A 21,690-nucleotide genomic window follows, 5' to 3' on the forward strand; every position below is an offset into this window, starting at 1 on the left:
TGGTGTACAACTCTAATTCTGTCATGTCATCTCAAGCAACTAAACCTCAGACCTTCTGTACCTAAAGGCAGCTTTCAAATGAGTCTAATTTCCCTCATCTGCTTCTTTCCCACGCTCTAAAGCCTCTTGGCCTATCATGTCTTAAGTCTGTGTTTACAGAAATATTTCCGAGCTCAGTGCATGGACCAGAAAAACTCTGGTTACAGGATGTAACATTTATTTGGAGATTACTCAGTATACTAGAAGTTCTATCACTGGAATATATGCTACATTATCCAAGTGCGTCAAAAATATTACAGAAAATATGACAACTATTACTATTCCTAATAAAGAAGGAAATGCATGAAGTGTGTTACTAAGATTAAGCCCCAGTTTTGCCCAGCCACCAACCCTTGCAATGAAGAAATACCTAACACAGTATGACACATACTGCGTGTGTGTGACTGTCTCAATCTGCCCTTTTCCAAAGAACTTCAATCATTTAGTTTCTCTGAGCAGTATGCTTCCAATCCCAGCAAACAGCTGGCCTGGCATTTAGAACACATGGGGAGTATGCTTCCAATCCCAGCAAACAGCTGGCCTGGCATTTAGAACACATGGGGATTAGTGGGTTGATTTATTTAGAGGCTCAATCCAGAGTCTGACCATTGCACCACTTATGATGCCAAGATCACCTCTCTGCTGGCTTGCTGATTATATTTTCATTTTTCTTCTATTGATTTCATCCATATTCTGCATGTATGAAGAAGCCATATTTGAATGAATCTCACAATTTGCTTATGTTTACGATCAATCTAAATCATGTCTGCATCTTAACAATATACTTTCCTATCTATAGATGCATTTAGAAAATCAAAGTCTCCATTTAGGGGTTGTAAGAAGCATTTTACAGTTTATCATATATTTTTCTTTAATTGATTCTTCGGATTTTTATTTCTGCTGTGATTGTTAACTACTGCTGGATTAAACTAATCTGTAGGCGCCTGATATTTTACATCTGGCTTAGTCTCCTGAGTCAGTATAAGCTCAGTTGGCAATCATGTTTTTAGTTTGCCACACAGACAGGTTGGCAGAAGCCGTGTGGGCGTGTGTAGAAGGTGCAGGTGTGTCAATGTGCTTTGATAGCGTCCTTTAAAAAAACAAAAGAATCTGTGAACCAAAGTGGATTTCCCACTTGCCATCGTCTCTCATTGGTTGTCACAAGGGCCTGATTTGCATATGGTGGGAGTGTCCTGAGCCAGCAGTGGGATGAATGACTTGTTCAAGTCAGATAGAAATAAGGCATAGCACTTAGCAGAGGTCTGCACAGCTCAACGCTCAAAATGCCTGGCTTACTTAAGCTGCTCCTCTTCCTGCTATGAGTGGAAAGTGCTACAAACGGACATAAACATGTTCAACAGCAGACATCCTAGACTCAGCAAAAGAGGAAGAATATGGGTAAGTTTCACAACAATTTGCTTCACAAACAGAATTTAATGTTACGCAGCTACACATATGTTAGATGGCTTTGTGAGCACCATTTCATATCATTAAGGCAGATATAGGATTAGGCCCTTATACATCATACTGTTTTTCATCTTTCTCTTAAACTTGTGCAGATAAACCTTGATTTCATAACAGTCTAATTTCAGGGCCTGATTTAAATACTTCATAAACTGAACATATGGATGTTATTTTGTTATTTAGGTATCAGAACAGCTCTGTAACTGATAGGAAAACAAAATATTTATTTTTAATGAGAATAAGAATAATATATCCCAAATACCTATTTCTTTACTAACTTTAATTAAACCACAACATCTTCATCTTTTAACATTTTTTCTTGTGTTTACAGGGATTGTGCATCCTTTTGCTTTACACCAACCCCCTTTCCTGTTTGGCAAATTTCAGTCAAGCAAAAGAGCTCATCTATAAGATAAAGGAGGGATTACCAAGGGGGACTTTTATAGGAGCAATTGGAGTAGATTTAAATTTGGATTTCTCTGTTGACCCCCCCTTTATATTCAGTCTCGCTCAAAAGAAGGTCAGTGAACAGTATGTGAACCTAAATAATACCACCGGGGAGCTTTACACATCTGCTACAGAGATTGACAGGGAGACTCTCTGTGCTGATAACTTAGAGGGGCAGGGATGTGTCCTCTCACTGGATGTGTTTGTGCTGCCTCAACAATACTTTCAGCTTGTCAAAGTAAAGATTCTCATTGAGGATGTTAATGACAACAGGCCAAAGTTCCCCACAGATGAGATCGCTATGTCTGTCCCTGAAAACGCACCAATCAATGCTCGCTATGCAGTAGAGCAATCGGCAGTTGACCCAGACCTGGGTCCTCATGGAGTGCAAACCTACTGGCTGGTTAATGACTTTGGAATGTTCACATTGGATGTTGAGGAGAATGAAGGAGGTGAGCTGACGCCTTTCCTCATTGTGACAGAAGCTTTGGACCGAGAGACTCAGGCGGAATACATTACCGATATAATTGCAGAGGATGGGGGGACCCCTCCTCTACTTGGTGCTGCGACTTTGAAAATTGTCATCACGGATGTGAATGATAACTGTCCCCAATTCAAAGAGTCACAAATTAATGTCACTCTGCATGGGAATACCACCAAAGGGGTACATTTGGCACGTCTGCATGCTTTTGACCCTGACCTTGGTGCTAATGCTCAGATCAGCTATGCTTACAGTGAACGCGTGCCAAGGGACACCAGGAGCTTGTTCCATTTGGACAAAATTACAGGAGTGATCAAGCTCGCAGGGAAAATAGACACTGGCACAGCCACATTTTACAAACTCACTGTTCTGGCTACTGGACCTGGTTGTATTCCTGCTGTAGCCACTGTTATTGTCCATATCATCAAAGTTGTCACTGGACCCCCTACTCTCATACCCCGGTACATTGCGCCAGAAAAAGATGGGGTGGTAACAATAAAGGAATCTGAACCAGCTTTTTCTCCAATTGCTTTTTTTACTGTTAAAAACATTGATAAGAACCAAAGGGTGGACTGTTATTTGGAAGGACCTGGTCCCTTCAGGTTGAGCCCCTATCAGCTGTTCAAGAATGAATACCTGTTGGAGACAACAGAGCCCTTGGACTTTGAGAGGACACAGGAGTATGATCTTATTTTGGTTGCTAATAGCACCCGTGGGATCGTTATCAAGACCTTCCTTAAGGTGCAAGTTTTGGACGAGAATGACAATGCCCCTGTGTTTCAGCAGTCTTTGGTGGAGATATCAGTTGAAGAAAACAATCCGCCAAACACTTTTCTCACTCAGCTCCAAGCGTCAGACCAGGACAGTGAAAGCAGAGGGGAAGTTCTTTACCTCCTCGGAGGCGACGCCCCTGGTATTTTTGTTGTGGATCGAGTTACAGGTATCCTGACTGTGGCCACATCTCTGGACCGTGAGGAGAAAGAGACATACCGGTTCATCGTGAGAGCGGTGGACCAGGGGACACCCAGAAGGGAGTCAATTGCAACAGTGGTGGTGACCGTGCAAGATCGCAATGACAACAGTCCACGATTCATCAACAAGGATTTCACTTTCTTTGTGCCAGAGAACTTCCCAGGTTATGGTGAGATCGGTGTCCTCTCTGTGACTGATGCTGATGCTGGAGAAAATGGCTGGGTGGCCCTCTCCATCCTGAATGGCAGTGACATTTTTATGATAGACACAGGCCGAGGGGCACTGAGGGCAAAGACATCACTGGACCGGGAGCAGCAGGGGACCTACCAGCTATGGATCGAGGCTGTTGATGGTGGGGAGCCTGCTCTCTCCTCTGTCACAATGGTTACCGTGCTGCTGCTGGATGTAAATGACAACCCACCAATCGTCCTCTTTCCTCAGTCGAATCAGTCTTACATGCTAGTGCTACCCAACACTGTACCAGGAACATCAATCACAGAGGTGTACGCTGTGGATAAAGATACAGGGATGAATGCTGTGATCGCCTACAGTATCATTAAAAGGAAAGGCGGTGAGCCCGGGTCTTTTGCCATTGACCCAGAAACAGGAAATATCACATTAAAGAGGGAGCTCAGCAATCGTGGCCTATACAGCCTTCTGGTGAAGGTCAGTGATCATGGTCAACCTGAACCTCTGTACTCAACAGTTATGGTTAACTTCTTTGTCAATGAAACAGTGAGTAATGAAAGTTACATTCAAAGTCTGCTGACCAGAGAGGCTGACATAGAGGTAGAGGAGAGGCCCTGGTACATTGGCCAGATGGCAGAGGGGCCTGAGAGGTATGAGCCGTTCCCGTGTCAGCCTGTCCTCATTGCTCTTTCAGTGACGTGTCTGGGGCTGTTCTTCTTGGTTGTCACGCTGACGTCTTACATATGCTGTAGGAGGTTTAAAAAGAACAGGATGAAAAGATCAGAAGTGGAAATACCTTTAAAAATTCAAAATGACTCGATGCAGGTTGTGAACAGAAAGCTCAGACAGATCTCTAACATCTGATGTTCAGTTGTTCACTCGTTCAAACAAAAAAAACACCACCACTGTTTACATAAATGTTTACAAAACTCACTGTAAGAACTTTCTCTTACATGAAGTTCCTCTTTTGGGCTTTGTGATGACTGTTTTTTGTCATATGCCACCACTTTCTGTCAACTGTTGGCAGGCAGCAACGGTGTCATTACAAAAACATCACAGTAACTCAGTGAATATTACCAAGGTCCCGTGTAAATACTGTATAAAAAGATTTACAACTTTATATACAAGTTTTGCATTTGGTTGGTAAGGACAAGAGACACTGCTTTAGAGAAAAAAATGCATCTCTTTAGACCATCTGTCACTTGTATTGGTTATACAAATATAATTGAAAAATAAATGTATTTCCAAGTTAAATGTTTATCTATATTCATGAGGTAACCGTGAGGTCTGTAATACAGAAAAGGGCAATCAAAGTGAATTGGAAAAGCTAACACAGAATACGTGAATGCCATAAAACGTCATTCTATACACGACAACCGCAATGACAACAGACCAAACTAGACTAACAAACAAACTAGACGTTTCTTCACACGTTTTCACTTGTGTCTTACTTTCTACTTTTGCTCAGATGTTGTGCAATAATATAGTACATATAAGTGATAATTGAGTGATATAATGTTAGGTTAAAAGTTCCGGAAAAAAAAGCTGTAGGTGCACCTTGAGTTTTTTTGTTTTGTTTTGTTTGTTTGTTTGTTTGTTTTTGTCCCCTTTTCTTTTCTTTTTATCAATAAAAATTCCGTACAGCTGTTGTGCCAAATCAGCACAACAACAAAATAATCACATTTTCATCACTTTGCTACTGGAACTGTGTCCAAACTTGTCAAAAAAGCTACTTTTAAGTTAAATACATCACTTTCCTTTATAGAGTCATGCAATTCTCAATGTGTCTGTGAAAATATGCAAGTGTTTGTGATAGACTGTTTGTAACTATTAAAGATACTTTATTTTTATAATACACTGGATTTTATTCTGTATTGATTTCATTATGTCTTGCTATCACACATATATCCTACATGCACTCAGATGTGTGTGTCTAAACTTTAAAGTTTTAAAGTACCTGCCACTCAGATTGACTGGTATAAATGTCATTTATATGCTTAAAAGAAAACAAGCCTGTAGTTTAGATTAAAATAAACTGAAAAACACAACGAATGTAAATATACTTTAAAGTAAGGAAGGAAATTGATAGATACTGATTGGCACCTAATAAAAAATACATTTAGACTTCATCTTCTTCATATATCAAATTTGGTATACAAATTAAGTGCCTGTTGGATCTTACGAAGTGTGAGTGTCCCTGAAGGAGTTAAAGATCAAAAGTACATGATTCTGTATTGTTGTTGCCATCACCTGTGAAGAACAGACCTGGTGAGGTAATACCAAGAGTCCCACTAAGAATAAAAACATAGTGCAGCTGCTCGTGTCTGGCGTGTTTGAGGATCAAATTCACATTTCTCACCTCTCTTGAGTGGTATTCGCAATCACTGTGCTTTTCATTTCGCAACAACTTTGGGATATATCTGGAAAGTGTGAAAGTGCTTCTGACACATTCTCCCCCAACAGATCAACTCAGAAAGCCTTTTGGTTTTAAAGCTGCTTTTTCTCTGCCCTGTGCTTCTTTGTTGTATTTGTATGTTTGCTATGAAAGTTATGTGGGCAAAGAGGCTTCAGGACTCTTTGTACCTGGGCTAACTACTGTATGCACCCTCCCAAGTGATGCACTCTGTTGTGTTATATGCCTCTAAAACCAGTTCAGGTTTGGCTTTCACAAGACAGCAAGAATGCAAACAAACCTGTATTGAGAGTACATTCTCCAGCGCAGTTTCTCAAGTAAATACCAGCCTTATATTTTTAACAGTAGCACGTCATTAAAGCACAGAGCACATCAGGAACTGGAAATAGCTCCGTGTAATCCTTAGTAATCACCTTGGGCATATGTATGCTGGATGCATACTATAATGTATTTCAGACAAGTAATAATATGGGTGACATAAAGGAAATCAACATCATTAGTCTCATGTACTATCAGAGCTGTAACTGATTGGCCTGACTTTAACATTCATTAAGAAAAAGAGTAATCCAGCCACACATTCAATATACTTCCTATGGTCTTAACCTCCTAGGACCTGGCGTCCACATATGTGGACATCACATTTTGGGTTATTTAGACCAAAATACTCAATTTTGCTCTACAAGGGCCTGATATCCACTTACGAGGACATTATACTGCTACTGTTGTATCGAAATTTTAAACGAATATCCTCATATGTGGCTCTCGTTTTTCTTAGAAACAAAAATTAGGTAAAAAAAAAAAATCTGGTAATAATTCTTTGTTTTTACATTAATCAGGACCCAATCAGCCCAAATATCAAAGAGAAATTAAAAATGCATGCCGTGGAAGAGTTCGGGTCTTAGGAGGTTAAATATTTGTATTAACTTAAAATATGAATTTCTTTGTGTTACTGATTAATTCATTTTTTGCTTTTATCAAGATATTTTTAGATGTATGTGACTACAGGAACTGGAAGGCTGTGTTATAAAAAGCCTTCAATGCTAGAACACCATTGCAAATACAGGTGCTATGTTAGTCTCTCCTCATGTGTCAGCCATAGGCGATATTCAGTCTTTGCCTTAATAATGTTGCTGATGTCATCCTACAGTAACTTAGTAACTTCAAGAAGCTTAGCCCAGACTCAGTTTGTCTGAAGCCAAGTGACACATAATATAACAAATTTTGCAGATTTCTTTTCTTCTCTCTTTTCTTTTCTTTTTTTCTTGCTCTGAGCAAACAACTACAGATTGTGATTAATTGCAGTAATAACAACTGAGGTCTCACTTTAGCGTGTCTCATTTCTCTTTCACCCGTTCTGACTCTTTCAATAAGTCGTTTCATTCAGCATGTTGAGACAGGAAACAGTCATACAAGACCTTTATGTCTGTGCTGGCCTAAACCCAGATGTTATGATGATAGAGTATGGTTTAGTGTGCAATAACAAACACTGGTTTCTATTAATAAATGGTAAGATCGGATTGGATTTATTTCATTTTAAGATGTTTCAATAGGTGAAAAGAATACATTTGGCTTCAATATTAACTCTTCTCTTGTATGTCTCTGTTGTGGCCTACAAGCTGAAAAAAAGAACCATGCTATTTCTCACATGTTCACTTTTAGTACATACAAGTAATGTTTCCTACTATAATGGAAGTTTTGATAACTTGCTGGTCTGGAGGATTTGTGTTACCACAATGCCACAATCTACCAGAAGTGCACATCATCCAAGAGCTACATCTAAGACTCTTAAAGTTCATGACAGTACAGACTGTGGCAACATGGCTTTTGCAAAGTTGCATCTGAAGAAACAATAAGACTTCTGAACAGACAAGACCAAAGTGGAGACATCTGGTCATAGTGCACAGCGCCACATTTGGAAACACCAAACACAGCATATCCACAAAAAGCTCTCATCGTAACCGTAAAACACAATGGTGGGAGGGGTGATGATTTAGGTTTGTTTTGCACCCACAGGACCTGGGCACCTTGAAGCCATTGAGTCAATCAAACACTCCTATGTGTACCAAAGTATTGTAGTCAAATATGAGGCCATCTTGGACAAAAATTGATCATGCAACTGGACAATGATGCCAAGCACAGCAGAAAAATCTACCTGACTGAAATTCTGTGAAGGGGCCTGCATAAAGAATTGCTCACAATCTGAATGAACTAAAGCTATGCTGCAAAGAAAAGTGGCTCAATATTCCTTCACAATGATGTGACAGACTGATAAATACAAGATTTCTTTGGGGTATCCAAACCTGCTGCATGAATCTGCATCCCTAGCTATTTGTTCTGCAGTCAAAAAATCAAGATATTTCAGCTGTACTGTATCCTTCAGTCCCACCCAGTCTTCCAAAGTACCTTTAACCTTTGCTTTTTGTTTTTTCTAATCTTCAGGAGACTGACTTTGATATATGTGTCTTGTTACATAAATCCTGTTCTGGGTTTTACATCTCTAGAAACAGATGGAAAGGGGGCCAAAAAGACAGAGGCACCCCACAGCTTTTCTACATGACTGATCACTTCAAGTGGTGATCCTGCTGATAGCCAGTTTGATATCCTCAGACCAGGGCAGAATAAACGTGATTTAAATCGTGTTCTTGAACTTGTGACAGACACCCTTAGTTTTCTGTGTTTTATATTATATGCGGCTACAACTTTCGATGCATTTATTGATGTGGTTGTTCATTTGTTTCAGAGAGGTCTTTCTTCATAATCTCATGCAGATACACTGAGAAATTACAGATACGGTTCAGCTATATTCCCTTCCATCTTTCTCCCTCTCCCTCTCTCTCTGTTTCTCTTACCCTCTCTCTCTCTCCGCTACACCCCACCCCCCCTTCCAGGAAAGTCTATCTGAAATTACATTAAATTCTTAATGGTGTAGACAGCAAGTAATTACCATCAGTCACAGCCTGATCTCATTTCCAGATTGGCTTTATTGTAACGTCCCTCCCTTGAAATCAAACAAATAAAGACACAATGAGAGGCCCAGGTAGAGTTACAGAGCTCTGCTGAATAAGAGAGGCTATGTTTCCCAAGTTATGACATCAAATACGACCGCCCCTACCACCACCACCGACGCCACCCCATGCACACACACACACATGCATACGCACACACAAATGGACTTTGTTCAATCTTCAATAATGCATCTCCATATTCCCCCACTGAAAATCACTGCCTTTGATCTGAAACATCTTTTATTTGCTCTGATGCAACAAAATATAATCCAATCGCACTCTTTTGATCCTGCTGTGGATTACGTTACTAATTTTCTTTAGTCCTCCATCCCTATTTTTCTCTCAGTTTCATCCTGTTTCATCCCAGCAAAACACAGAGGGGCTTCTAGGGAATTAACTGCGTCAATTTATTTCAGAATAACTTCTTTTTTTTTTCTCACGACTTCTTACAATTTAATATTGTCCTGTTCTGCCACTGTATGCAATATTAGAAACTTGTACTTTCTATTCTGATGTTTGTTTTATTTCAATGGCTAAGAGCAAAAATTATACTCTAGCTTAATGTTTTGGGCGTGTATTCAGATGATTCTAGTCTATTTTGACCATGGAACTAAGCATGACTCACTCATTTACAATCCTTTAAAAGGATTTTTGCTTCTCCTTGTTTGAACCGTGCTGAAGGGTTATCTTTGACAGACACGTAATACTACTCTGCGCTTGGGGTTGAATATGATCTGTAATTGAAGTGTATTGATGCAACTATATAGTCAAAGGTAAGAATGGCATTTTAGTGACATTTGAATAGTTCAGAACAATAGAAGAATTATATCAGGACAGACCTGCTTTGGCTAATTTCTTCAGCACGTTGTGTTGAGGTGAAAATGAGTATGCACCACAATATTTGTTACCAGGCGAAAGAGCCTGAACTAGAACATAAGATTTACAGCACAGTGTTACATTGCACCTGTGCTGCTGGTGCTGTGGGGATCTCAGCCACAGGTGAGCTTTGACAAATGTATTTTTACATGCACACAGCTGAATCTTTAGGAGGGTGTGCATGTTTGTTTTTGCCATTACTACTCGGAATAATTATGTAATAATAATTTTGCACAGGTGGCACATATACTAGGGTCATTTTTGCAAAATGGATTACTATTTGAATTTCTTTTCTGTTTTTACTAATATATTCATCCAGAGGTTCTTTATAAATTGCAGTCATTTGTTAGTGATGACTCCCCTGACTGTTTTTTGTTGTTGTTGTTGTTGTTTGGGGGATAAAAATTTCAACATCAGTCTTACACTTGCATTTGGTTATTTATATGTTATTTTAATCAAATGACTCGCCAGTCCTAACAAATATTACATAAAGTTAACTGAGGAATGTGTTCCTCCTTTGCACAATGCAGTAAGTCAGGCCAGATAGCTTTCATGCATGTCCGCATCCTCACCACGCACAAATCCCCCATTAATACGTACACTATAGATACAAAACCAACAGCCTTAAGTCTTTTCCTGTCTTTAAACAATTCTCAGCCCCATTAAACGTCATCCTCTGTTGTTAGAGTGTAAACAAGAAATGCAAAAGGCAGTCATTCCTTGTATTGATAGAGACTTACTTTGAGGCCTTTGTGCAAAAAGCTACAGCAATGTATTGGCGACAAGATTAAAAACTAAAGAGTGCCATCTTGCTAGACTACAAATTTAACCCAGAGGCATATAGACAACATTTTCAGGGCCTAAACAACCCTTAAAGCTGGGCCTACCTTGATTTCATAAGAGAGAATAGTATTCTTTTTGATCGGTGGCTTGTGGTGTTGCTATCAATCTTCCCCTCCGATTCCCATTTGTCCTGAGGAGCCACTCACAATCACACTGCTGTAAAAGCGTTTGGTGAGTGGTGAGCTTCAGTGGTGTACTTTGAGTTCTGATTGTGAGTTTAGTGGTGTTTTGATCTACAAGTGAGTAGTGTCTTGCTTTGGTTTGTTTAGCCATATCTTTTCTGTATTGTCTGATCATGTGCTTGTAGCTGTCTCTGAGTTACCTCATCTTACAAATAAAACAAAAAAACAAATGTTGTTTTTTTTAATCTGCTCTGTTTAGCTTTTTCTTTCACCCACATTTAACATTTGCTACTCCCCTCACCCATTAGCCATTTTTCTGGAATGTAACAGGAAGTCAACAAGCTCCAAGCTGTAATGGGGCTTACTGTAAAGTGAATCAAGCAGCCATTCCTTGGAGCAATCATTTCCACTCGTACCAACTGTTAAACTGGTTTTCTTCCAAACGATGCACTTGATGCTTGCTGGTTTATGCTTCTGTTTAACTGGAGCAGCAAACAGATTTCTAAGGAGAGCTAACTAACAAGTCGAACATTTTTAATGAATCAGAATTCTCTGATTAGCTGACTACAAGATCGCTGGCTCATCGGTTCCTGTTTTAAAAGAGTGCTTGATTTCACAGACCACTGACTCCCCATCCACTTTCTCTTCCTTCTCTCAGCTGACTCTAATTCTCCCGTGTCTCCTTCCAAACTGATAGGGAACACAGCTACATAAATCCTTTTAAAAGATGACACAGCTGGCAATGGGGAACTTAATTAATATTTTCTTTTGCGCACTGGTGAAAAGCCATTTCAAAGGTCTCAAAGCCACTTAATTTAGAGCTGATATACTTTTGACAACTGTTCTTTTTGTCTGTTTGTTTTCTTTCTTCTGCAACTCAAGTGCCCAGTTAAAGTCAACCTCACCTCAACCGTTTTTAGTTGATATAAGTGTGTTCTCATTCCATGGCATAAAATGTTGTGGTTCAGTCAGAAAATGCTGGATTCACAGATATTTGTGCAATTTTCCATGTGAACAGAAGACCAACCAAAATGCATAGAAGAACCTAGACTGGCTAATATTCATGTCCACACCAAATATCACCTTTTTCCACTCTCTGTTATTTGCAGCTGAGATGTTAAGGTGTACAGAACACTGGTGTCAGCGCTATTGTATAGAGGAAATCCTGTTATGGGATTATGGGTGTGACTATCAAGGTAACTCTGAAAAGGTTCCTTTCCACCTGTCATCAGTTTTACTTTGTACTTGCATTACCTTTGTTATGAATTGTCAAGATAGTGACTGCATATGTTAATGGAATTAGTTGTGGTTGTTTTGCAGAAAAAACTGTGACTCTATCAGTGCTCCTCAGTGCTTTGATATTTTGAAAAAGTATCATGTTGAAAACTACAGCTTTGTTAACAGACGCTATGGGTGGGCTTTAGATCACTATCCATCGGCCACCATACATGTAACCCAGCTGTGAAATTGTGAGTGGCTTCAAAACTTGTGTGAGTCTTTGGGATGAAAATTCCTTCTTGATGCCAAATGTCAGAGGAGAAAGGCCAGACTCCTTCAAGCTGATAGGAAGGCAACAGTAACTCAAATAAGCACTTGTTACAATCAAGGTCTGCCGAAGAGTATCTCTGAAAGCAAAACACATACAGCCTTGAAGCAGATGGGCTGTAACAGCAGAGACTTCACTAGGTGCCACACATGCCAGCTCAGAAGAGGAAACTGAGGCCAGAATCACAAGGATCACCAAAACCGGACAATAGAAGATAAAAAAAATACTGACTGGTCTCAGTTTCTGCTGCCGCATTTGGATGGTAGGTTTAAAATGTTGTGTAAACAATGCAAATGGTTAGATCTATCCTGCCTTGTTCAGACTGGTGGCGGCTTAATGGTGTGGAGGATATTTTGTTGGCACACTTTGGGCCACTTAGTAAAAACAGAATTGTTTCTGACCATCCATCCATCTCTTTATGACCACAGTGTGCCCATCTCCTGATGGCTGCTTCTAACAGGGTTAACGCACCGTGTGACAAAGCCCAAATCTTCTCAGTCTGGTTTCTTGAGAGTTCACTGCATTGAGATGACTTCCAGATACCAGATCTCAATCTGATAGATGACCATTGAGATTTGAGGGAATGGGAGATTCACATCATAAAAGCTGATAAATCTACAATAATATGACGCAAAATCTCCGAGGACTGTCCAGCGCCTCGTTCAATGTATGTCACAGAGGATTAGGGCAGTTTTTAATGTTAAAGGTTATTATCCAACCTGGTACTACAAAAGGTGTTGAGTGTATATATGTCATATAGGCACTGTGGTCACTAACAGGGTGTTAGTGACCACAGTGCCTTTGTATTGGGCATGTCCTGTTTGCTTAAAACTATCTATCCTTGAATTGAAAGCACAGGTTTAAGTGGTTTGTTTTTTTAACCACTTAAAAAAGAAATAAAGGAGTTATTTCTTTATCACAGCTATGAACTTTTTTCCTCATTCTTTCTGTGTTCTTTGCTTTGTGGATGGCATGCTGTAAAATCAGAAACGAGAAAACAAAGTACTAAAGAGACTATAATGCACTTCATTCAAGGTTGAAGGAGATCTGTGTTGAATATATGTCGCATTGCAAGTAAAGTGTTCCCTCTCCCTCTCCTAGAAAAGTAGAAGGGTATTAAAGACTTAGAAGACAGGTGCCCTATATGGTCTGATTGTCTAGCTGTCTCACTGAGCTGTAGATTTAGCCTGAGTTAATGGAGTGCCAGATGAGTGTTCCTTGTTAATATCAGCCATTCATGCATTTCAGGAAGCCATTTCTTCTTTCAAGGGGCACTAAGTCTACTTACCTAATTTGGTGAATAAAATGTGAAAGTTTTTCGAAGAAAAAAAAAAAGCTCTGTCTTCATTTCTTTTATTTGCCCTCTTTGAGTGATGCTGGTCACTGATCTGCTGCACTGTAAGTGAAAAAGTATACCATATTTGGAAATGGGTAGACCAGAGGCCGAATTATGCATTCACACATCACACAAACATGTGCGGTACAATCTGCCAGTTAACTAATTTAACATACTCGAAATGTCACGCTTTTCCTGTTTTGCAGTAGGTAATGCCAATAAGAGCTGAAATTTCAGATGAGACAACAGGGCTGCGCACTACTAATTGGATGGCAATAAAAGGGCAACAGAAAGAGAAAAACAGGAGTGAACATATTAATCCTTTTGCACTTTGTTTTTACCTTCTGACCTGACAGTGACAAGCAAAGAAACAAAGGAAAAAGGCACAGAAATGAAAGAAATGAGCACAGATTCGAGGCAGCAGAGAGAAAGGACAAATATAGACAGATGAACAGGTGGCTAGAGAAATAAATGTTTATGATGCAGCTCATTTTGCTTCAAGTTTTGCAATTAATGCCATATGGAACCTAAAATTTTGTGCCCAGTGCTTTGTTCCATCGTTGTTTCTTCTTTAAATAAACTTAAACCACGTCTGCTTCTTTTTTTTTCACGAGGCTTTGGGGTTTTTTAACTCCCAGGACAGGTTGATAAAATCCAGATGCAGAGATTTAAATGAATATGTCCTCTGCTTCAGCAAAATAATTAAATTACTTTTATTTCATTTAACATGTTTTGTAGGCCAACCTTTTTGGCCCTGATTTTTGGATCACCTTTTAGGCTTAGAAGAACAAGTTGATGTTTGATTTTACCTGAGCTTCGCTACATGCTAGGAAAACATGCATTTCTGTAATTAATAGTAAAAAAACAAACTACTAAAAGTGCACTTTTTCAGATGCATGCTTACTATATTCCTTACATTCCCTTCATTTTAGTCAGCAACAACAAGTATGACTTCACTGTTCATTATGGCTTTGCACTAAAAAGAGTTTCCTGTAATATTTCAGGATTGACCAGTTGAAGTATTATGCATGATGCATTACTCTTTTACAGGGAGGATTAGAGACACTAGTCATATGTTCCGGCTGGCAACAAACAGAGTGATCAGGAACAAATCATTTGCATGCTTGTGTAACATTCTCCAATGAACTTTGGATGAGTGCTTTCACGCCCCAGCTCAAAAGAGAGCAAACAACACATAGTCCTTAAATAATACTATTTTAAGCACACAAAGCAATGCAATCCTATGCACGCACTGTCTATAAATATTATGGGGTATGAAAGTGCACGGATTTGAAACACAAATCAAAATGAGAAATGTCAGCTGGCGAGCTGGGAGATGAGAGTGAGATGATCTTGCAGGTCTGACTAATAAACTCCCGAGTCCACCATACTCAGGTGTACTTCACTGCTGCCAAGGGTCCCTCTCAAAACCCACACTTGCAGTAAGCAGTCAAGTGCCCACTTGTGTGACGCAGTTCTTGTAATTGCCCTAGTGCCTGTTAGGACTGCAAGAATGTGGAGGATTATCAGATGTCAGTGGGATGCATTTGGACCACTCTGGCAAATAATACTGCATATGACACACTCGAGCTCAGATGACTGGTTGGAGCAAGTAAGTAGAATCAAGAATTCAACATCACAGTTACAATCAGGTGCCACTGAAAACACACTCAGTAGCTGAGAGGATAAAATGTGGTTAAAAAAATGTAAATGGCACACAGGAAGCACTTCAACCTAGTCCATATAAAATATACATATCATAATTAGATTTTAAATGGCTTCCATATGCAGTATAGTGACAGGTATTTAACACTTTTTAAATCAGATATTGAGTTTTGACTTTGGAAATGAAGAATAATATCCAGGTTGAATCCAACAATATCTTTAACTCAGCTGGCAACAACTAAACAGATTTCTATGGTGAGCTGCAGTAGCTATAAATAACACTTCCAGTGGTGATAAAACAAAATCTCCATCAGTGTAGGTTAAGTGTTCGATAGGTTTGTGTTTGGATCACTCACTTGGCTCCAACTTGACAGTAAGTGAACACACATTTAAGTTTTTATGACTATAAGTGGAGCTATCAGATACACTCAAGGTGTCAGCTCAACAAAAAGAAACGGTTCAGCCTGGCAGAGAAGACGAGATAGGGAAAGAAATCAGGCAGTAACAGTATACGAGTATAATTCTTGTAGAATGAATGTTCTTTTCCTTCAACAAATAACTAACAAATGTAACTAACAAATGTATTGTAGCCTGCTTAATGAAAAACCTTCCAGCTGCGAGCTCATAGTTTATGCCCCCAGTTGGAGGTTTTTCTTGTTAACAAGCTTGACTTTATGCATTCTGATACATTTACAGGTCATATGTTATATTTACTATGCTTTTACATACCTTATCAACTGCATGGTTTCATTTTCAGTCTAATTATGAGCTGCAAATTCAAACTAAACCTCAGTTTATTTAAAAAACTAAATATAGATATTGATAGGTAACACAAGACAGAAGGCAATCACTGAAAGAACACTGCAGTTAAATTGTTCTAGTCTTCAATCTGGAGCACAGGAGGGAGAAAACATTCCCAATGCAGATCATCCCCAAAAGAACACCCTTAAACATCCTTAAGCATTCTATTTGTGCAAGCTAATGTGTCATTTTTACTGGTGACTAACTCAGCATGAGTACTGTTGCACTCGTTTTCACCTTGTGTCTCTGTGTTGGCAATTTTACACACCTCTGATCAGCAGAGTGCCAACTCACTCTTAAGCAGACAGGAGTATAAACACATGCATGAGGTCTAGATGCTCTGCCAGCTCGGATGAGACGCTTTTTGAGCAAGGCAATTTTCTCTTGTTGAGTAATAGCACTCCAAAATATAAAAAACCTAAATAATGAAAAAATAAATGGAAGTATATGTAAAGAAATTTAGATAGGAGTATTTACTGCAGTAAAAACAGTGTCATCTGTATTATGGTTAAAATGTTCTGAGGTACCTTCAGTCACCTGCATGCTCAGACCTTTGGGAGCATTTTTAACTTGCATCTTGGACAAATAATGCTCCTGATGTGCATTAATGTGATACAGTTCTTATTGAGAGGTGTAATTTTGGCAGTCTGCTACTTAATATGAATTAACAGGTGTCAGTGGCTGTGCATTATACCTACATGTCACTTTGTAAGGTTTAAATTAACACCCCACTGTGCATTTCCAATATAATCTTTTCTAACTGCAGAAACTAAACATGGTGGTGGCTATGCATAACTGCAGTGTAAATTACATATGACCAGAGATAACCTTCTATGAAATATAAGCCTCTTAGTGGAAAAAAGCCGTATGGCACTAGTCATCTCTGTTGATCGTAGTTTGGCTGCAGTGCTAATCTCTATTGTCCACAGGTTAATCCTGGGATTTGAGAGATTTTAGGTATTTCATCGACCAAATTTAGCTGCAACAAGCGCAGGTGACACATTGGACCCAAATTTTGTGATTGTACATGGTATAGGTGTTCGTGATCGGTGGTATTTATTTAGGCAAACAAGGGTTGTTAATACCTATAACCACTGTATCTTTAAGAGATTCACTCCGACAGACACCGTAGTGGGAAAAGAATTTTGTGGAAAAATTCATCCATCCATTCTCTTCTGCTTATCCATTTCAGGGTCGCAGGGGAGCTGGAGCCCATCTCAGATACCATAGGGTGAGAGGCGGGGTACACCCTGCACAGGACGCTGGATACTAACGTTGTATGAAGAAAACTGTGAACATGGCCTGTACTGTGAAGCGCACTGACTGGTCGATAAGACTTGAAAAAATTATATAAATGCAACCCATTTACAATTTTTAACAGAAACATATGCCTGACCAAAGCATTTTAGCATACCAGCTATACAACCATTAGTCCATGCTAGCACTGTAAATTATACAGAATGACTGTAATATGCTTGCCAACTGATACTGAGTACTCCATTATGATGAGTGTCTCTTCTGCTGCTGTGCCCTTCTCTGGTCTCTGTAACAAAGAGTCAAGAAGCATTGATTAACAGACTTTCAGTCTTTGTAGAAAGGAAGCAAGTGCAAAAAAACAAGTAAAATTAGATAAAAGCATGTATAGAATTCTGTTTATTTAGAAGAGTGGCCAAACACGCCTAGCTGTACTCAAGTTCAGATTCATTATTAATGCTCTTCTAATAACTCCACTATTTCTTCATTTTATACATATAGATATATGATGGCAAATATTTTAAAATTCTCTTATGTAGTGCAAAAATGCATAAAGGACAACACTACTGTTAGGAAGTCTACAATAGTGCTGTGCTTCTGGCCTGTCTGTGGTGCTGATCAGAAAGAGTTGGTAAGGTAGGCCGCTGTTCCTTTTTACTTGCTCATTAATGTTTCTCAGCTTCAATCACAGACTTTGAGAGAATATTTGTGTTATCCTGTTAAATTAATACTGCCTACTAATGTTACAAACAGACTGGACTGATACCGAATGCTGTTTAGCTCCAAAAGACAGCTAATGTTGCTCTGGTAATTGCTAATACTGAAATGGCTAATGCCATCCAGGGGGATATTTGTGATAACTGTTTAATCCTTCAGCGTTGCTGAGATGGGAGCTTTACTGACCCCACAAAATTCCCCATAAAGTCTTGTGCTACTTCTTTAGCTACTCCTTTTTTTTGCCTTGGCAATATTTGGGGGGGAGGGGGGGTCATTATCATGCCTGAAGACCTGTCCCAGACCCTTTTCAGTGCTCTCCATTACTGTAGTATGTTGCCAGTGGTGTTCTTGTTGACTGTGGCCCCAACTGCTTTCAGATAATTAACAAGCTCTTCCTGTGTAGGTTTGGGGTGATCCATCGCCTTTCTCGTGATCATCTTCACCGCATGAGGGGAGATCTTTGCATGGATCTCCAGCAAGAGAACATTTCATTTTATATTTCCACCAAACGTCTTGTTGACAGTCTTGTAGCCTATTGAACCTTGAGCAGGTCTACCATCTTGACAACTTTAGTACTCATGACAACTTTTTGGTCTTCCCATGGTGATGGAGAGGGCTTTATAGATATAACGAGATGAGATCAGAAGTATCTGTAATTGGTTGATTGCAATCTGTATGCAACATGGGCACACAGCCAGTCTGTAGCAGACAGAATTCTGGTTGTATTGTAGGGAATCAATTTTTTATTTCACTCAGTGACATGCAAATCAACTTATAACTTATAGCTATTTTTTTATTTTTCTAGATTTTTGGTTGATGTCCTGTCTTTCTCAATTAAAATGAAATAACCATAAACTATTTTGGTTCTTTGTGAGTAGATAAACTTATCAGTTCAACAGGGGATCAAATACTTTTCCTCCAAACATATGTTCATGGTATCTCCTGAGACATTAAAGTTTAAACTATTTCAATTCTGTTTGAACACATTAGAGTCTTAATGTCAGCCCCAAAAGTTGGTAGCTCATTTTCCAGCACAGTCCTGACCTCTGTTTTCAGCATGATTCACCAAGTCCTCTCACACCGTGGAAATTATCTCATTTCTAAAACCCTCGAAGCTGAATCTAGCCTTGCCCAAGGGGTTGTACTCACAGTTTTTGTATGGCAGGACCAAAAACAGTCTCTTTTCCCTCTGGGTCAAAAGAGGATCTGCTCTTCACAATTCACTACCTCCACAACATACAGTAATTACCTAATTAGGAAAGCCATGGAACCAGAAGCTGAAGAAATAACACAAGAGGCCAGAAGTGGGATGGGATTTTTTTTTATTATTTTATGTCACCTGATCTGCCCAGACAAGCAGTTTTTCTATCTAGCAAGCCTTCTGTGTTCTTTCAAGTATTGCAACAGATTTATTGGAATAAAGGACAACTGAGTAACATTGTGAAAGAAGATCCTTGATAAAATTACATTCAAATAAAGTTCAAAGAAATAAAACAAAGGCGTTTGTCTGTTCTATTCCAATGTGTACTGACATAAAACAAATAGTGCAATAGACTGTAGCTCCAGTATGTGTTTTTTTAAAGATCTTGATTGCAATGATGTAGGGAAAGAAAACTTCCTTTACATCGCTGACAGCTGAGAAAAGAGTGAGGCTCATCAGTTTTTGTGATTCTTTATGACTGATCTGATGCCAGTGCTGGTGTTTCTGGGATTCTGGGGAAAATGATATGAGTAAGCACCGATAAAAAAGCAGAAATGCAAAATTCTAGTGATTATTTTGCATTTTATTCCATGTTTTTCCTTTTCCATGGTAATTAGACCTTTAAAGCAAAAGCAATAAAGTGAATCCTTTTTGCTGAGCTTTTACAAACTGACTACATTTTGATTTAATGTCTTTGAGTGAAGTCTTGTTATCCTGCACCTTATCAATAGCAAAGCAAAACAAAAAGAACTACCAGTAGACAAGACGGAGAAAATGGACATTTATTGCCTACTGCATTTACAAATCAACAATTAAATATATCATTTGAGCAAAGAGAGAAATCCCATTGTTAGATTCCTCGATTCCAACGTGCTGCCCTGCTGCGCCATGATGAAAAAAATGTCTCCCTTGACCTCTAACACCATACGGAAAAATCTGTTTTAGATCACCGGATGCCTTTGATCAGAAGCTTCAGTCACTGACCAGTATGCCATGTCACATCATGTCTGATGCTGGCAGTCTTTTTATCAGTAGCAAGCAGATGCTCATACCAGCAGCTCTTTCGTTTAAAAGTTTTTTTTTGCTTGCTTTGGAGGACTGGAGTCGGAGCTACAGAGGCCATAAGATTATGTCAGCAACAACCAAAGAATGAAGCCTTTTGTCCTCTGTGCCTGCAGGTACAGTTTTGTCAGGAGCAACTGTCCTCACAGCTCACTTTAGCATAAGAGACAATCCCCTATGAAATCCCGATGATTTTGAATTGTTGTGTTATGAAAATACTCGAGATTCAGTGATTTACAGGTCACTTAATGAAAATATGACTGCAGGTCTTTTTTATAAGTAGCAATGAAAAAGTAAAAACAACAAAGTCAGCTGCTTGAGCTCAACTCAATAGTTCTACTTCTTCATGTGACATGTAGCCATTAGGTGTAACTGGACAGGCTCCATAAAAGTGACTGAAAGGTGCTTTACTCTGTTTGCTTTGTTGTGTAGACCCATATGTGGTAAAGGCAAAGATCAATACCCTGCTGCTGATTCATCATTCACCCTTAGTCCATACTGTCTTTGGTCAAACTAACTGGCCCCATTTGACCATTATATTGTCATGTGTTATGAGAAACACGAGGGGTGCTTGGCAACAAATGTTTGGCAGGATGTTTGAAGAATGACCCACATAGGCCATGGTCTGCTGCACACAGAAAACAGCCATTAGAACTGACAAGCGGCACCCATCTTGCTCATTAAGCGTTGAGCCTCTGAACTGCAGCTCAAGTAATAACACTGAAGTCATAACACTGAAGTTTGTAAGTCAGCCAAACTTTATTTTTTTCATTTAGTAAGTAATGTTCCATAAATATGTCAGTTGCAGTGATTAAATGAGCACCATGACTGGTCCAGAAATATATGGAGATATGGAGTTTGTTTATTTGTATTTGCTAATCTATTAGCAGATTTTTTCTTCCTATAGTGCACTAAAAAGAGATTTTAGTCAAACTTCACGGTCAGTCAGTGCTCAGTTAGTAAGCAGAGGGGTAGTGAGAAGTGTTACAGAGTTTAGAGCACAAGGTAGTCTTGTTTTCATCACTTTCAGGTGCACGTTTGCAGTAGGTGTAAGATTTGTGTAGTTTATTCTGGGGAAGAAGAAGACAATGATGCAGAGAGCTAGTTCAGGCGTGTAGGGCAGGTGGTGAGCAATGATCCTGCCATTTCAATGGGGTGCCTTTTCAATAACAAGCAACTGTTTAGGTTGTTTCTCCCCTCATGCACTTAAGGATGTTTCAGCAAATGCAGAGTAAAGTCTAACTCTTGGGGTACATA

The 21,690-nt window shown here is 39.3% G+C and overlaps 1 protein-coding gene across 2 annotated transcripts; it reads left to right on the forward strand.

Moving 5' to 3' along the window:
* Nucleotides 1-1,266: 1,266 nt before the first annotated feature.
* LOC102303228 (protocadherin-20) lies at nucleotides 1,267-19,881 on the forward strand. Of its 2 annotated transcripts, XM_005948178.3 has the most exons (3): nucleotides 1,267-1,437; nucleotides 1,835-4,069; nucleotides 17,392-19,881. In XM_005948178.3, the coding sequence occupies exons 1-3, from the start codon at nucleotides 1,390-1,392 to the stop codon at nucleotides 17,470-17,472; spliced, it is 2,364 nt and encodes a 787-aa protein (XP_005948240.1). In that variant the 5' UTR covers nucleotides 1,267-1,389; the 3' UTR covers nucleotides 17,473-19,881. The 2 variants fall into 2 exon arrangements, with proteins under 2 accessions (XP_005948240.1, XP_005948239.1); XM_005948177.2 differs by lacking the exon at nucleotides 17,392-19,881 and having other exon boundaries at nucleotides 1,835-6,695.
* The last annotated feature ends 1,809 nt before the right edge of the window (nucleotides 19,882-21,690 follow it).

Source organism: Haplochromis burtoni, unplaced genomic scaffold (genome assembly GCF_018398535.1).
Source record: "Haplochromis burtoni strain Fernald_Lab_line unplaced genomic scaffold, NCSU_Asbu1 Contig_573, whole genome shotgun sequence".
Lineage (NCBI taxonomy): Eukaryota > Metazoa > Chordata > Actinopteri > Cichliformes > Cichlidae > Haplochromis > Haplochromis burtoni.

What these genes read in the sequence shown, in the direction of transcription:
- LOC102303228 (XM_005948177.2), top strand. Translation starts at nt 1,390, where the DNA reads ATGTTCAACAGCAGACATCCTAGACTCAGCAAAAGAGGAAGAATATGG. An exon ending in GCAAAAGAGGAAGAATATGG is followed by an intron (nt 1,438 to 1,834) that starts GTAAGTTTCACA and finishes TTGTGTTTACAG; the next exon opens with GGATTGTGCATCCTTTTGCT.